This window comes from Mangifera indica, chromosome 2 (genome assembly GCF_011075055.1).
Source record: "Mangifera indica cultivar Alphonso chromosome 2, CATAS_Mindica_2.1, whole genome shotgun sequence".
Lineage (NCBI taxonomy): Eukaryota > Viridiplantae > Streptophyta > Magnoliopsida > Sapindales > Anacardiaceae > Mangifera > Mangifera indica.
Window position 1 is genome coordinate 2,409,994 of NC_058138.1, and position 15,621 is coordinate 2,425,614.

Here is a 15,621-nt window from a genome sequence, read left to right on the forward strand (position 1 = left end):
CTTCTCGTCTTGAACGTATTGCCAAAGACCTACTCCTTTTAGAAAAGCTTTCATTTTTACAGCCCAAATATGATAACAGTCACCATTATAGAGAGGTGGTGAAAGATTAGAAGAGGATGAGGCCATTGTGAGCTTAGATGAAGGAGTTATGAGGTGAAGGTTTCTTTTTTTTTTTTTCTTTTTCTTCTTCTTCTTCTTCTAATACAGCCCCTTAAGATCACTAAACAAGCTCTGATACCATGATATTGCAGTAGGAATTAAACAAGAGTTTCATAAAATTCAAAGAAATATGGAATTTTTCAGATCCAGCAAACGTGTGGAGAGTAGAGGAAAAACAGAGAAAGAAAAAAAAAGAAAAAGATGAGCTGATGGACTTCAAATCTAAATTTAATTTTCGTAAGTGAGTTATACATACATCCAAGAGTAGTACATGACATCAGCAAGCTTAATTTGTACAACCAAAAATCAGCAAAAATCTTAATATTTGTTATAAAATCAATTAAGCAAGTATAAAGGATAAAGAAATGAAAGGAAGAAATAGCAAAGGAGAAGAGAGCAAGACTATGAAACTTTATTTCCGGATGAAGAAAAGAGAAGAGAAATCTCTATCTTTACATGAAGAGAGGAGGGGGGATTTATAGGCAATTTGCCGCCCCTCCAGTCAATAAAGGAAGCAAATTTCCAAGCCAATTTTCCAATTTAATTAATGCATTCACACTCCTTTGGTTTCTCCTGCGTAAGCCTTGCCATTTTCTTCTTGCTCTAATAAATGAATTCCCACTGCCTTTTTTTGACTTGCTTTGGTGGAAAGCCACCTAGCTTTATAACACTCCCCCTTGGATTTTCACCACTTACAGATAATTATATTAACCTTGCTAAGGAAAAACCCAATGGGATAAAAACCAAAGCGAAGGAACATAATTATTAAATGTCCTGTAAGTTGGCATTGGATGTGCTTAAACTGCTGCATTAAAAACCTTACTAGGAAAACCCAGTGGGGCAAAACCTAGTGAAGGAAAAAAGAATACAGTGCACCTTTTGTCCAATATTAGATAAACTTCAAAATTTTGCCTGATGAACGCTCCCCCTGATGAACGCTCCCTCTCTTTGTAGTAGGATTAACTTGGTTGCGTGTTGAGCTGCCGCATACCGATGTTATACACTAACTTCTCAAATGTTGATGTCGGTAGTGTCTTAGTGAACAAACCTGCAAGATTCTCACTGGATCTGATTTGCTTGACATCAATCTTTTTACTCTGCTGGAGCTCATGAGTGTAAAAGAACTTCGGTGAGATATGTTTGGTTCTGTCTCCTTTAATGTACCTACCTCTAATTTGGGCTATACATGCTGCATTGTCTTCATATAATATGGAAGGAGTATCTGTTGTAGAAAGAAGACTGCATGCATTCCGGATATGATGGATGACAGATCGTAACCATATACATTCTCGGTTGGCTTCATAGAGAGCTAAAATTTCTGAATGATTTGAAGAAGTTGCAACCAAGGTCTGCTTGGTGGAGCGTCATGATATAGCTGTGTCATTATAAGTGAAAATATATCCCATTTGTGAACGGGCCTTATGGGGGTCAGAAAGATAACCAACATCTGCATATCCAACCAAACTAGGATTTTTAGGGAATTTGACAGAATAGAATAATCTCAAATCTTTAGTTCCATATAGGTAACGGAGTATATATTTGATTCCGTTCTAATGGCGACGGGTTGGTGCAGAGCTAAATCGGGCCAATAAATTAACTGCAAAGGATATATTCGGTCTCATGCATTGTGCCAAATATAATAAGGCTCCAATGGCATTAAGATATGGTACTTCAGGACCAAGTATCTTTTCATCTTCTTCTTTAGGATGAAATGGGTCCTTTTTTGGATCAAGAGACCGAACAACCATTGGGGTGCTCAAAGGATAAGCCTTATCCATATTAAAGTGTTTTAATAATTTTTCAATATACGCTGATTGATGGATAAGTATCCCATTTGAATTGTGCTCGATCTGCAGGCCGAGACAATATTTTGTTTTCCCCAAATCCTTCATTTCAAATTCTTTTTTCAGATATTCAGCAGTTTTTGAGAGCTCTTCAGGAGTCCCAATTAGATTCATGTCATCAACATAAACTGCTACAATAACAAATCCCGATTCTGACCTTCTGATAAAGACACATGGGCATATAGGGTCATTCACATAACCCTCTTTTTTCAAATATTCACTGAGGCGATTGTACCATATACGTTCGGATTGTTTTAATCCGTACAATGATCGTTGTAATTTAATTAAGTACAAGCCTCTTGAATTGACCCTTTTTACTTCAGGCAATTTGTATCCTTCAAGGAGTTTCATATAAATTTCAGTATCTAAATTTCCATACAAATAAGCAGTAACTACGTCCATTAGACGCATATCTAGTCCTTCAGAGACTGTTAAACTGATTAAATATCTGAATGTGATTATATCCATTACAGGTGCATATGTTTCATCAAAGTCTATACCGGGCCTTTGGGAAAAGCCTTGGGCTACAAGTCTGGCTTTATATCTAGCAATTTCATTTTTCTCATTTATTTTTCTCACAAATACCCATTTATATCCAACGGGTTATACGTCTTGAGGTGTTGGAACTACAGGCCCAAACACTTGACGTTTTGCTAGAGAAGCTAATTCTGCTTGAATTGCTTCTTCCCATTTAGGCCAATCATGTCTTTGTTTGCATTCAGCCACAGTACGTGGTTCAAAATCATCATCATTCATAATTTCAGTAGCTACTGCAAATGAGAATATAACATCAATTATAATTGTTTCACAATTCCACATTTCTTGTGTATGAACATAATTTAAAGATATTTCAATATTCTCATTTTCCTGTTCTTCAGGATTTTGTACCACTTCAGGGGTTTGTGCCACTTCTGGGGCTTGAGTCTCTTCAGGGATCATAACCTCTTCTGGAGGAATATTTGTTTGATTATTTGCCTTTCTTTTTTGAGGAACAGTGTCCTTCGATCTAACAGGTCTACCATGCTTCTGGCGTGAGGTAGATGGATCAGTCACGGCTCGAATAGACTGTTCAGCAGTCACATTGATTCTTGCTGGTGTATTAGCAGCTGGAACATGTGATCTTGTCACTTTTGCTGTATCAACAAATGCATTAGGCATTTGGTTGGCAATAATTTGTAATCGCACTATCCTTTGCACTTCAGTTTCACTTTGGGATGTGCGAGGATCTAAATGAGACATGGTAGGTACATACCAAGTAAGTTCATGCCTAACTTCAAGAGGCATTTTCTTTTCCCCTAAAGATGGGAAAGTTGTCTCATCAAAGTGACAATCTATAAATCGTACAGTAAAAAGATCACCTGTTAATGGTTCCAAGTACCTGATAATGGATGGTGAATTATATCCAACATATATTCCCAAGCGACGTTAGGGTCCTATTTTTGTGCGTTGAGGGGATGCAATAGGGACATATACAACACAACCAAATATTCTCAAATGAGATACATTAGGTTGGTAACCAAAAACCAATTGCAGGGGAGAATATTGATGATAAGAAGAAGGTCGCAAGCGAATTAACGCTGCAGCATGTAATATAACATGTCCCCATATAGAAGTAGGTAATTGACTTTTCAGTAATAAAGTTCGTGCAATTACCTGGAGTTGTTTGATAAGAGTCTCAGCTAATCCATTCTATGTGTGGACATATGGGATTGGATGTTCAACCTTAATCCCCATTGACATGCAATAATCATCAAATGTTTTGGATGTAAATTCACCAGCATTATCTAGCCGTATTGACTTGACTGAATAATCTGCGAAATGTGCCTTTAATTTGATAATTTGTGCTAACAGTTTAGCAAATGCAACATTTTGGGTAGGCAATAAACAAACATGAGACCATCGTGCAGATGCATCAATTAAGACCATAAAATAACGAAATGGCCCACTTGGTGGGTGAATGGGTCCACATATATCCCCTTGAATCCTTTGCAAGAACGATGGGGATTCACCTCCAATTTTGGAGGGGGATGGTCTTATTACTAATTTGCCTTGAGAACAGGCGGTACAGAATTGTTCACTGGATAATAAAATTTTATGATTCTGTAATGTATGTCCATGTGAATTTTCAATAATCCTATGCATCATTGTAAATCCTGGGTGGTCTAAACGATCATGCCAAAGCATAAATGCTTTTGGATCAACGAACTTCTGGTTCGATACTACGTAGGTTTCAATTGCCTTTATGATTGTATAATACAATCCAGATGATAAAACAGGTAATTTTTCTAGTATAAGCCTTCTTCCGGAGGCATTACTAGTTATACAGATGAATTCTGCACCAATTTCACTCATGGTTTCAAGATGATAACTATTTTTTCTTATATCTTTAAAACTCAGTAGATTTCTTCTGGATCTACTTGAATATAATGCATCATTGATGCTTAATTTGGTCCCATTATTTAACATAATTGTGGCTCTTTCGGAGCCTTCTATCAGATCAATTAATCTTGATATGGTAGTTACTTTAGCTTCAATTAATGCTAAAGATAAGAAAAATTTCTTTTCCTTAAGAATTGTGTGCGTTGTTGCACTATCCACCAAACATATGTCTTTCACATCAGCTTTTGAAGTCAACGCTTCAATTTTGGAGTCCATTTCCTTTCATTTAAAAATTACATTAGTTATAACGTACACAAAATATTGAAAGGAAGAGAACATGACAATAAAATACAAAATAATATGCATGACTCCAAAATAAATATATATGATGGATTTAATTATAAAAATTTTTGGGCATTTCATACTCATAATAACTACTTCTGGTAGTTGCGTTCACTTTAGGGAACGATGTATAACGAAAAAAAAATATTAATTCAGAATTTCTTTTTTGATATTGCTACTACAGGAGCAAAAATAAAATGTGGGGAATATTTTATCTTCCACATTCAGAAAAAGATTTTGAATATTACAAATTTATACTAAATATAGAGTCATTATATTCATATTTCGACTTGCAATCCTTCAGGGATATGATGCCAAAAGATAATAGCCTTGTATTTGTCCTTCTGGGATATTTTATTTAGTTAGTTTTTCAAGGCTCAGAAATTCTAGGTGGAGACTCACGCAAAAAGCCCATTTAATATTATCCATCTAATTTTAAGAACTTTGGGTTCAATTATTGTCATATTTACAAAACTTTTGGTTTTGTAGACAATATATATGAGTTAATCTTTGAAACTTCAGGTTCAAATATTATCTCATATGTACAAAATAGCTTATTTTGTAGGAGAAATATTGGAATTAATTTTGGAAGCTTCAGGTCCATATATTATCCCATATCTACAAAACTTCTGGTTTTGTAATTAGTATTCAGAATATTATAATACGTATTCTGATTATGTTTTGGACTTCAAGTCCATATTTTTCACACTTTATGCAAACTTCAGGTTGCAAAGGTGATATCATTATTAAAATAAAGACTTTGATGAAACTGGGGACTTCCGGCCCATATATATGAAATTGGGGACTTCCAACCCATATATATGTATTCTCATGATTTTACAAACTTCAAGTTGTATATTATAAAACTCGGAACTTCGGGCCCATATATATGATTTTCTCACAATTTTACAAGCTTCAGGTTGTAAATCGGATATAAATAAATATTCAAATAAATAAAGATGCGAATAAATAAATATTCAAATAAATGGAATACAATAAAAATAAACATTTAAATAATATCAGGACTTCCGGTCCAGATTCTTGGTTTTGTAAGCTTCAGGTTACAAATAATATTTATGACTTCAGGTCACAAATTTATAATTTCGTAAACTTCGGGTTACGAATGATATTCAGGATTTCAGATCCAGATTCATGATATTCAGGACTGCAGGTCCAGATTCATAATTTTGTAAACTTCAAGTTACAAATAGGATTCAGAACTTTGGGTCCAGATTTATGATATTTCAGACTTCAGGTCTAAATTCATAATTTTGTAAACTTTATGTTACAAATAATATGCAGGACTTCAGGTCCAGATTCAAGAGTTTCAGGACTTCAGGTCCAGATTTATAATTTTGCAAACTTCGGGTTGCAAATAGAGTACAATTATAAAGAAAAATTAAGCAGAAATATAACAGAAATTAAAAGTTAACTGGGACATCACAACTGGGATATCCGTATTTATAATATTTAAGCAGCATAACGATATAATATAAAGATATAATATACCTGAGCTGATCGTGCTGATAATGTGTTATAAAATTAATTAAGCAAGTATAAAGGATAAAGAAATGAAAGGAAGAAATAGCAAAGGAGAAGAGAGCAAGACTATGAAACTTTATTTCCGGATGAAGAAAAGAGAAGAGAAATCTCTATCTTTACATGAAGAGAGGAGGGGGGATTTATAGGCAATTTGCCGCCCCTCCAGTCAACAAAGGAAGCAAATTTCCAAGCCAATTTTCCAATTTAATTAATGCATTCACACTCCTTTGGTTTCTCCTGCGTAAGCCTTGCCATTTTCTTCTTGCTCTAATAAATGAATTCCCACTGCCTTTTTTTGACTTGCTTTGGTGGAAAGCCAACTGGCTTTATAACAATATTAAGGATCATCAAGCAATTTTACCAAAAACACACCTACTGCTTTGACTATTGTTTTGTAAATATTATGTAAAATGACACAAAGAACCTCAATTCTCTAACAACCCTGTGGTTACAGAAAACAAAGTGAACACCAGGTGTGAAGATTGGTCTGAAGACTTTTCAGGATAAAAATATCTTCTTGGTCCTGATGAGAAATACAAAAACAAATTCTACAGAACACAATCACTATCCATCTGGGCTTGATTCGATTTAAAATCCAAGCAAGATAATCAGGATTATTCTCTGAAGAAACAACACAAAAACCAGCAACCAGAGCAAGAAAATCGTCGGGTCAATTTGCTCCTGGAAGACAAGCCTTTGTTTTCTGTAAAGCATGACAGCAGAAGAACTCACAAAGCTCATGATTTCTTGCCAAAATATGACTTAAAATTAGACCACAACTCTTCCCAGAAGATCACAATTTTGTGGAAACTTGGTTACGCCCTCAACTTGTATATATTTTATAATATGCTTGACGCTATACACAACAATATAGGGAATTTTATTTCTCAGAAATTCAATACGTTTAATATTTGTATTGAATTTCCTAACTCTTGTTGATGTAGCTCTAAATGCCTATTTAATGATAATGATACTGATACTCTTACTTACCCAAAATTAAAAAAAAAAAATGACACTGATATTTCTCTATCGCTGCTACTGGATCAAGCGTCTGTTTTCTGGAGAGAATATTTAGGTGCTGCTTCTGGTTTAGTATATTCTCTAATTTCTTGCCTCTATGCAGTAAATCCATTTGCATATCATAAACCATTTGAGAAGACTAATATGTCGAGGAAGATGCATATATATATATATCAAGGATGCCTGTACGTAACTTAGGGTCCTGGTATCAACGAGAAGGTTACATCTAGTCTATGGCTGCCTTGCTTCAGAAAGAGTTGATTAAATTCTCAGAGCCTTAGGAGGTCACGATATTCGTTATTGCCTATAGAACCTGAAAGGCCCAGGAGCTGACAACGATCATACTCTGGCACACCAAGTCTGACTGTAAAACCCAATTTCAAAAGTTATTAGCTTCCACCTTTCTTGTCTTCCCATAATTATGAACACTGTCACAGCTGCCGTCTATCGACTTCCTTGATCTTAGATTTTCTACCTTCGTCAATGGGTTAAAGTTTCGTTGGTTAATTCCTTGGAATTTTCATTTATGTCCCCTTCTTCTGTTTTGTTAGAGCCGAGTCGGGTTGGTACAATGGTTGAACTCTTACACAGATGAAGTTCACATTGAGCTTGGCTAGAAAGGTGTCCCAATTGTCTTCTGGCAGTTCCAGCCAGGTACATGACTAGTTACAAAAATAGCAAATTTCGTATGTCAATATGAGCACTAAAATGGCTATCTACAGAGTTAAATTAATTGTTGTATTTACAATTGCAGCTTTGTGAGTGGGCACATATAAACACTTAAAAAGAGATGGACATGGAGTATAGAGAGTAGGCTCTTGAGTCCAGCATTCAAAACTGGCGACGTGCACCTGCTCTCAAATGCACATCTTTCTTCATGAAGGATCTGGGTCTGGCAGATGCTGCACTAGAAGCCTAACCTTCAACGACTGTTGTATCTTCTTTAACAAAGTTTAGTGAATCTCAGAAGACTTTGGTTATGGAGAACAAATACCACAAAGCTTAATAAACTGTTTTTGAAAATAATCTTGACATGATAATAAGTGATGTCTTCTTAAAAAAATATTTAGTCAGTCAGAGGCAAATTATCTAAAAATCTGGTTTGTTTTGCAGAAGGAAATTAAAAAGCGAGAATCTAAATGGGCATGAATCATGTTTCAGTAACAAATTATTATTCTTGTATGAGTAGTCATATTTTATAGTAATCTAAAGATTTTATAATTGTATCTTGTGAGTTGAAGCAAGTACAAGTACGATATAATAAGGGTCGGATTTTTGTGATCCTATAGACATAAAAGGGGTAGATTATAATATATATAATGTCAGAAGAATAATATTATTTTGTAAATAAATACATTGTTTTACAAAATATTGCTAGTGCCAACGTTTGAGTTGATTATGGCCGGGGTGGGCATGAGATTACTTTGTCACCTTCTCGACACTGGGCTTGAAATCAGGAGGGTAATGTCCCATTTGCCTAATGTAGTCGAACAAGACAGCGGCACATCCTGTTGTTGGGTCGTTAATTGCATCGACATAAGAGCAAGCACATTCCTTAAAATCCTTACAACAGCCAGTGGCTGGGAATTGGTCCTTTGCACTGGGTTGTGAGGATGGTGAAATCTAGAGACTTAAAGTCCGCAAGTAGGGTTGGATTTGAGTCGAGCACAAGCTTAAACGATCCCAAAACGAGTCACATATAAACGAGCACAAGCTTGAGTTTGAGCTTTGAGCCAAACAGCTCAGCTCAGCTCACGAGCCAAGGCAGCTCGCCCATTCTCATTTCTCAAGCTGGGTGGGACGTTGTCCTTCTAGTCTTTTAAAAGAAGAAGCTAGATTGAAAGATTGAAAATCCCATATGACTGTGCATCTGTCAGTTCATATATTTTCATATCTATTTTCCATGCATGCAAAGAGATAGAGATGAATTGTTATTCAGAAGCAAAAGAAAACAACAAACAAAGCCTCTTCAGTGTTTATTAGACCAAAGAAATGAATTGTATGTTTAAACAGAAACTCAAAGCTAGTTGTGGCTGTGAGTAAATAGTTCATAAAAATTACTTATTTGGATGTTGCAAAGAGAGAAGGAATAAATAGAAAGACTCAAAACAAGAGCCAAGAAAAGATGGGGTTTGAATGAGTGGGTTAACAGCATGGGCAAATCAGAACCCTTATTGAATAATTGAATCTACTACAACAGCTAACATTTCACAAAACTCTAAATTCATCTCTGCTTACTGGAGAACAAAGTTACAGTTGCATCAATCAGTAAACAAGCTCTAATATTCAATTGCAAGGTACAAAAATAATTATCTTAATAATTTTCATTTTGATGAAATAGATATATGTTAACATGATTAAATCTCTGGATTGAGGCTACTACCTCTTTATATAGTGTTATTTGTGTACCTTTTTAAGGAATATCATTCATCTTTGTTTGTTTTATTTAATAAAATTGAGGTTTATTCTTTATATAATGCTATTGTTAATTGTTTTTTAGTTCTTAAGAATTTTTTTCTTAATAAAATTAAGTACCTTTGAGCTTAATAATATATATTTCATATTTTGAATGATGAGGGATTCCATAGTTTTTGTTGTTTCTTTTTTTTTTTTTTGTTGCTTAATGAATTTTAATTAAAATAATGATATTTATGTAATTCGATTTAATAGATGAATTATTATAGTTCAATTTAGTTTTAGATTATTGAAAAAAATACAGAAGCACCTGAGTTTTAAACAGGCTCGATTAAGCTTGCCAAGCTCAGCTCGTGATCAAGGTCGTTAAGCCTACTCAAGTTGAGCTTGAGAGCAGGTTGGCTTGTGGGAGAGCGGAGTTCGAGTATTGAATCTTTTGGCAGCTCGGGCTCGTTTTAACAGTAACTGAGCAAAGTTCAAGCTTGAGCTTGGCTTGACGCGAATCCAACCCTATCAACAGGGCAATCTGCACGTTAATTGTGCAACATATTTAATGTCAACATAATATTTCTCAATGCACATGCGCATTTTAAGTAGTAAACACAAAGTTCTAAGCTTGACCAAGGTTTTTGCCTGCAAGAGATCCAAAGACATCATCTGCATAATTGTCCAAAACGGCAACAGATTCAATCACTACCACATAAAATCACCTAAAAAAAATGCAAACTCAAATTGATAAGCTTTTATTTTATTTTTTGGTGATAAGGAATCCTACCTCCAGTGAAAGCAGAAGAAGACAAACCGACAATCAGAAATACTAAGAGAATTGAGCAGATGCTTCTACTCTGCTATTTAAGCCCAGCATGAGTTATCCGCATAGTTACATAGGGAAAATAAATAATTAAGTGATAACTTATATAAGGAAAATTAATAAATGAATTTACATTCCATTATAGAAGAAACTATTCAATTAACTGACAATTTCCTAATTTGTTTAAGATTAATAGAAGTGGATATTGATTTGGGAATTAATTGGAAAATACAGGGCAAAACAGAGCTTGGATTTGTAGCGGAAAAAGAAAAACAGACAAGCTGAAGAGGTTTTAGATATCATATGCAAATTTATAGTCTGCGGAATTCTGATTCATTGAATTTTTCTAGAAATAGCAACGATTAAAATCCTTTCTGCACTACTAATGATACAACAACTGAACAATCTGAATTGTGTTTACATTTTAATAGCTTTTTTTAAGTAATAATCGAGAATATGTTAACTCATTTTAAGGTAGAAATAGTATAAGAATCTGCATACGTAAATTCTTTATAAAAGAAAAGAATATGAAGCAAGTAGCCTTGAGTAGAGAAAAAAGGCAAAGATGGAACCAAAGAATGACTTGCAAGGTTAATGGAATCAAAGAAGCCTTGAGGGGCCGGCAAACTATATATGAAATCCAAAATACCACAAGGAACTTGGGAAATTGTTGAAAAGTGCTCTGTTTTCCTCTGTTTTGTAGAATAGTTGAAAAGATTCTTAAACAACTTTGAAAAGAATGGAACCCAGAAGCCTTGAGACAGAAGGAAAAGGATGGAAGCATTATAAGATAAGAATTACACACCATTCTCGTCTCTTTTCTACATTCTATCCAACATTATCCATCCTCAATCTCTCAACAATCAGAAACACTCAAATATTTACATCATGGAAATTGTTACTGCACCTGTGAATTCCATTTCTGAGATTATTTTCAACCGTTTGTTTGATGCAGTAGGCCGTCAGATTGGTTACCTGCTCAACTACAATGACAATATCAAAGCATTACAAAAGCAAGCTCACGAACTCAAGGCAACCAGAGACAGCATACAAGTTATAATTGATGCTGCTGCAAGAAACAGAGAAATTATCTTACCTAATGTCCAAACCTGGATATCAGAGGTTGATAATATCTTTGCAGAAGCAGAAAAGTTATTGGAAGATGAAGGCAATGCGAACAAGATGTGCTTCAGAGGGTGGTGCATTAATCTCAGATTGTGCTACCGGTTCAGCAAGCAGGCAAAGCAGAAGATAGCCAAGATCACTCAGCTCCAAGAACATGGAAAATTCCAAACTCTATCTCAGCCTGCTCCTCCTTCTTCGGGCATTATCTCTCCAACTGAGGGATTTTCTGGAATTTTCAAATCCAGAGAATCAATCAAGAATGAAATTATGGAGGCCTTGAAAGATGACAAGGTCAGCATAATTGGAATATGTGGGATGGGGGGTGTGGGTAAGACCACACTAGTGAAACAAGTCGGCATACTAGCCAAAGAGCAAAAGTTGTTTGATTCAATAGTTATGGTGGTTGTGTCCCAAACGCCAAATATCATGAATGTTCAAAGAGAAATTGCTCACATGCTGGGTCTGAAATCATTATTTGATTGTCCTGAATCAGCAAGAGCATGTTCTCTATGGGAGAGAATTAAGGAGGAAAAACGAATCCTCATATTATTGGATGATATTTGGAGAAGAATTCAATTGGAGGAGATTGGCATTCCTTTTGGGAAGGACCATGGAGGTTGTAAGATCGTGCTTACCTCTCGAAGGAAAAATGTATGCGATCAAATGGGCTGTGACAAGACATTTATTTTTGGAACTTTGACCAAACAGGAGTCATGGGCGCTATTCAAGGAGCTTGTTGGAATGGATGTTGAAAATTCTAATATAAGCTCAATCGCAAGAGAAGTAACTGCTGAATGTGATGGTCTGCCGATTGCAATCGTGACTGTAGCCAGGGCACTGAAGAACAGGGACATGCATGAGTGGCGTGATGCCTTACAACAACTTAAAAGTTCAACATCAACAAACATTGAAGGAATGCATGAAAATGTAATTTCATCCTTGGAGTTGAGTTACAATTTTCTGGAAAGTGCGGCAAAATCTGTCTTCTTATTTTGCTCTGTATTTCCTGAAGATTTCGTAATTCCTGTCGAAGTCTTAGTGAGATACGGAACAGGATTGAGATGGTTCAAAGGCTTGGGGACAATTGAAGATATTAGAGTCAGAACACATGCTATTGTAAGTAACCTTATCTCTTCTTTTTTATTGATTGGGGAAGAATATGGTGAGAAATCTGTCAAAATGCATGATGTAGTTCGTGATGTTGCACATATCATAGCACCCAAACACAACCATACATTCTTAGTGAAAGCTGGTATTAGTCTGAATGAGTGGTCAGAAAGAGATACATTTGAAGATCTCATGTGTATCTCATTGATGTTAAATGATATTAAAGAGGTACCAGATGGGATAGAATGCCCAAAGTTGCAATCGTTGCTACTGCAACAAAATTCCAAATTGGTTGTCCCTAACAATTTCTTTCAAGGCATGAAACATCTTGGAGTTCTAGATTTAAGTAAAACTCAATTATCGTCATTGCTTGAGTCACTTTCCTTTCTTGTAAACCTTAGAACTTTGTATCTTAATGGTTGCGAATTGGGTGACTTATCTATAATTGGAGATCTAAGCAAACTAGAAATTCTTAGCCTTTGTGGTTCTAAAGTTAGGGAGATCCCTATATCGTTTAACCGATTAACTCATCTGAGATTATTAGATTTGAACTATTGTAATGAGTTGACACGAATACCGCTTGGTGTCATATCCTCTCTTTGTAAATTAGAAGAGTTGTACGTTTTGGAAAGTTTTAGGCTTTGGGATTTAGAAGGAGATAGGGAAGATTCAAAAAGCAATGCGAAGCTTGCAGAGTTACAATTCTTGTCTAGAATAACTAGTTTGCAAATTATTATCCCCAACCTGAATTTGTTAGTCGATAATGATGTGCCAATCAAAAACTTATCAAGCTTTACAATAGTAATAGGTGCTCCAACAGATGATGAAATAGAAGATTTTATGGATTATTCAATGGTGCATTTCTACTACGACAGCTACATCCACCCTTTGCTAGAGACGAGTTTTGGTTTAGGGTTAATGGGGTTGATGTGAGATTTAGCACGTTTGAGTTTGCGTTGGTGATAGGGCTTTCGTTTAGCCGACAGACTGATGTTTCTTCATATATTCCTCGCTCCTCCGGACATAGGATTAGGGATACGTACTTTCGCGGTTGTCCAAAGGTGCAATATCACGACATAAAGCGTGTTTTCTTGTCGAGGCCATGAGGGGATGATGATATTGACGCTGTCAAGATGGCCTTGTTGTATATTCTTCACATGGTTTTGTTGGGGAATGATCGACGAAAGAAGGTGTCCACGGATTACTTACAGTTAGTTGATCATTTGGACGGGTTTAATTCCTACCCCTGGGGCGTTGCTGTGTGGCAGATGACATACGATTCTATGTCACAGGCAAGTGAGAGAGTCTGTTCCAGACGGATGCCTGAAATCTATAAATACGACCTTTACGGATTTTCTTTCGCATTTCAGGTAAGTTTTATATTATTATTTATATATATTAATTGGCAAAAATATAAATTGATTTATTTACATCATAAATGATTATATTGCAGTATTGGATATATGAGACTCTAGATACGTTACACGATTGGATTGACCTTGTCGATCCCTATTCGTCCCCACGGATGTTGAGGTGGCGTACGTGAGATTCGTGAGTACACTGGTTTACCTGATGCTGATTCCCCCTCATCTTCTTCGATTCTGATTGTGACTAGAGACAGGGCTTCTCTATCCTCAGGACCTTCAGATGTACCCGTCGAGACTTCTGAGACATATGAGGAGCCTATTTAGCCTCTTGTTATGGAGCAGCCTATCTGTTCCCCTGTTGTTCAGAGCCCACGAACGACAGACCATCCTGGAGTGGAGGACCACCCTAGCGTGGATGAGCATCCTGGAGTGGAGGACCGCACTACCCATCATGCCACCGAACAGTGTCCCCCATTCGTATCACCCAGTATTTCTACATTAGATGCTACATTAGCACACTAAGGTGCTATGATTTTACGTGAGATATTAAGTTTTCGCGACAATATCTTTTCCCAGATGACTCGATTATATGACGATATCTTTTCCCAGATGACTCGATTAGAGGATCGTATGACTGGTTTGGAGGACATCGTCACGCGTACATATCCAGCCCTTGTCGCTCAGGTTGTAAAACCACTTTTAATTTATTACTTATATAAAATGTCTACAGTGGTATTATTCTGATAACTATTATTACATTCGTACAGGAGAGGGATGAGGATATCCGACCGTCATCCCCCATCGACACCGCAATACCATCCTATCACCCACACGAGGTCCGTATGATATTTCAAATTTATATAACTTATTAAATGTCATTATTATATTATAGTATTGTTATATATGAAATGTCACTAATTAAGTTATTATTACTATTATCTTAGGGTAGTCACCAGGAAGACGCACCGGTTAGTCCTTTTGTTGCATCACCTATCCGAGCTGAGGTATGTCACTTATCAATGGAACTTTATTTTTATAATTGTTCAGTTATCGATTAATATAAGGTATATATATTCATATAGGGTCTTCCTCATGACTCGATTCCGATCGAATCTCATATAGGTTCTTCAGATCCTTTACTTGAGGTATGATAATTATTATACATTATATCAACTCTTAGATGTGATATTATATTTTATATGAAATATCATTTATCATTTTGTCCTTTTCATGCATATAGGGAACGGGTATTGATATATTATCAATCGAGGGTTCTCCCCGAACACCTTCCCTAGAAGTCGAGGTTAACTTTTTTTTTAAATTGTCATTGATTGATCTGTCTTTTCAATTATATTGTTTATTTAATGATGTTTTGACTTTTTTTCAGGACGAGCAATTATGGTTACTCGCTGATATCCCGAGCTCGACTAAAAAGATAGTGGATATTGGTTCATAGGAGGAGGACTTCTAGGAGGACTATTTTGAGGCCATCCATATTGAGGTATATCAA

General features: G+C 35.8%; 1 protein-coding gene across 1 annotated transcript; it reads left to right on the plus strand.

Moving 5' to 3' along the window:
* The first annotated feature begins 11,400 nt into the window (after positions 1-11,400).
* LOC123201988 (disease resistance protein At4g27190-like) lies at positions 11,401-15,567 on the plus strand. Its single transcript, XM_044617686.1, has 5 exons — positions 11,401-13,599; positions 14,879-14,947; positions 15,056-15,115; positions 15,194-15,256; positions 15,499-15,567. The coding sequence occupies exons 1-5, from the start codon at positions 11,401-11,403 to the stop codon at positions 15,565-15,567; spliced, it is 2,460 nt and encodes an 819-aa protein (XP_044473621.1).
* Positions 15,568-15,621: the final 54 nt, after the last annotated feature.

What these genes read in the sequence shown, in the direction of transcription:
- LOC123201988 (XM_044617686.1), top strand. Translation starts at nt 11,401, where the DNA reads ATGGAAATTGTTACTGCACCTGTGAATTCCATTTCTGAGATTATTTTC. An exon ending in CATCCTATCACCCACACGAG is followed by an intron (nt 14,948 to 15,055) that starts GTCCGTATGATA and finishes CTATTATCTTAG; the next exon opens with GGTAGTCACCAGGAAGACGC. An exon ending in CTTCAGATCCTTTACTTGAG is followed by an intron (nt 15,257 to 15,498) that starts GTATGATAATTA and finishes ACTTTTTTTCAG; the next exon opens with GACGAGCAATTATGGTTACT.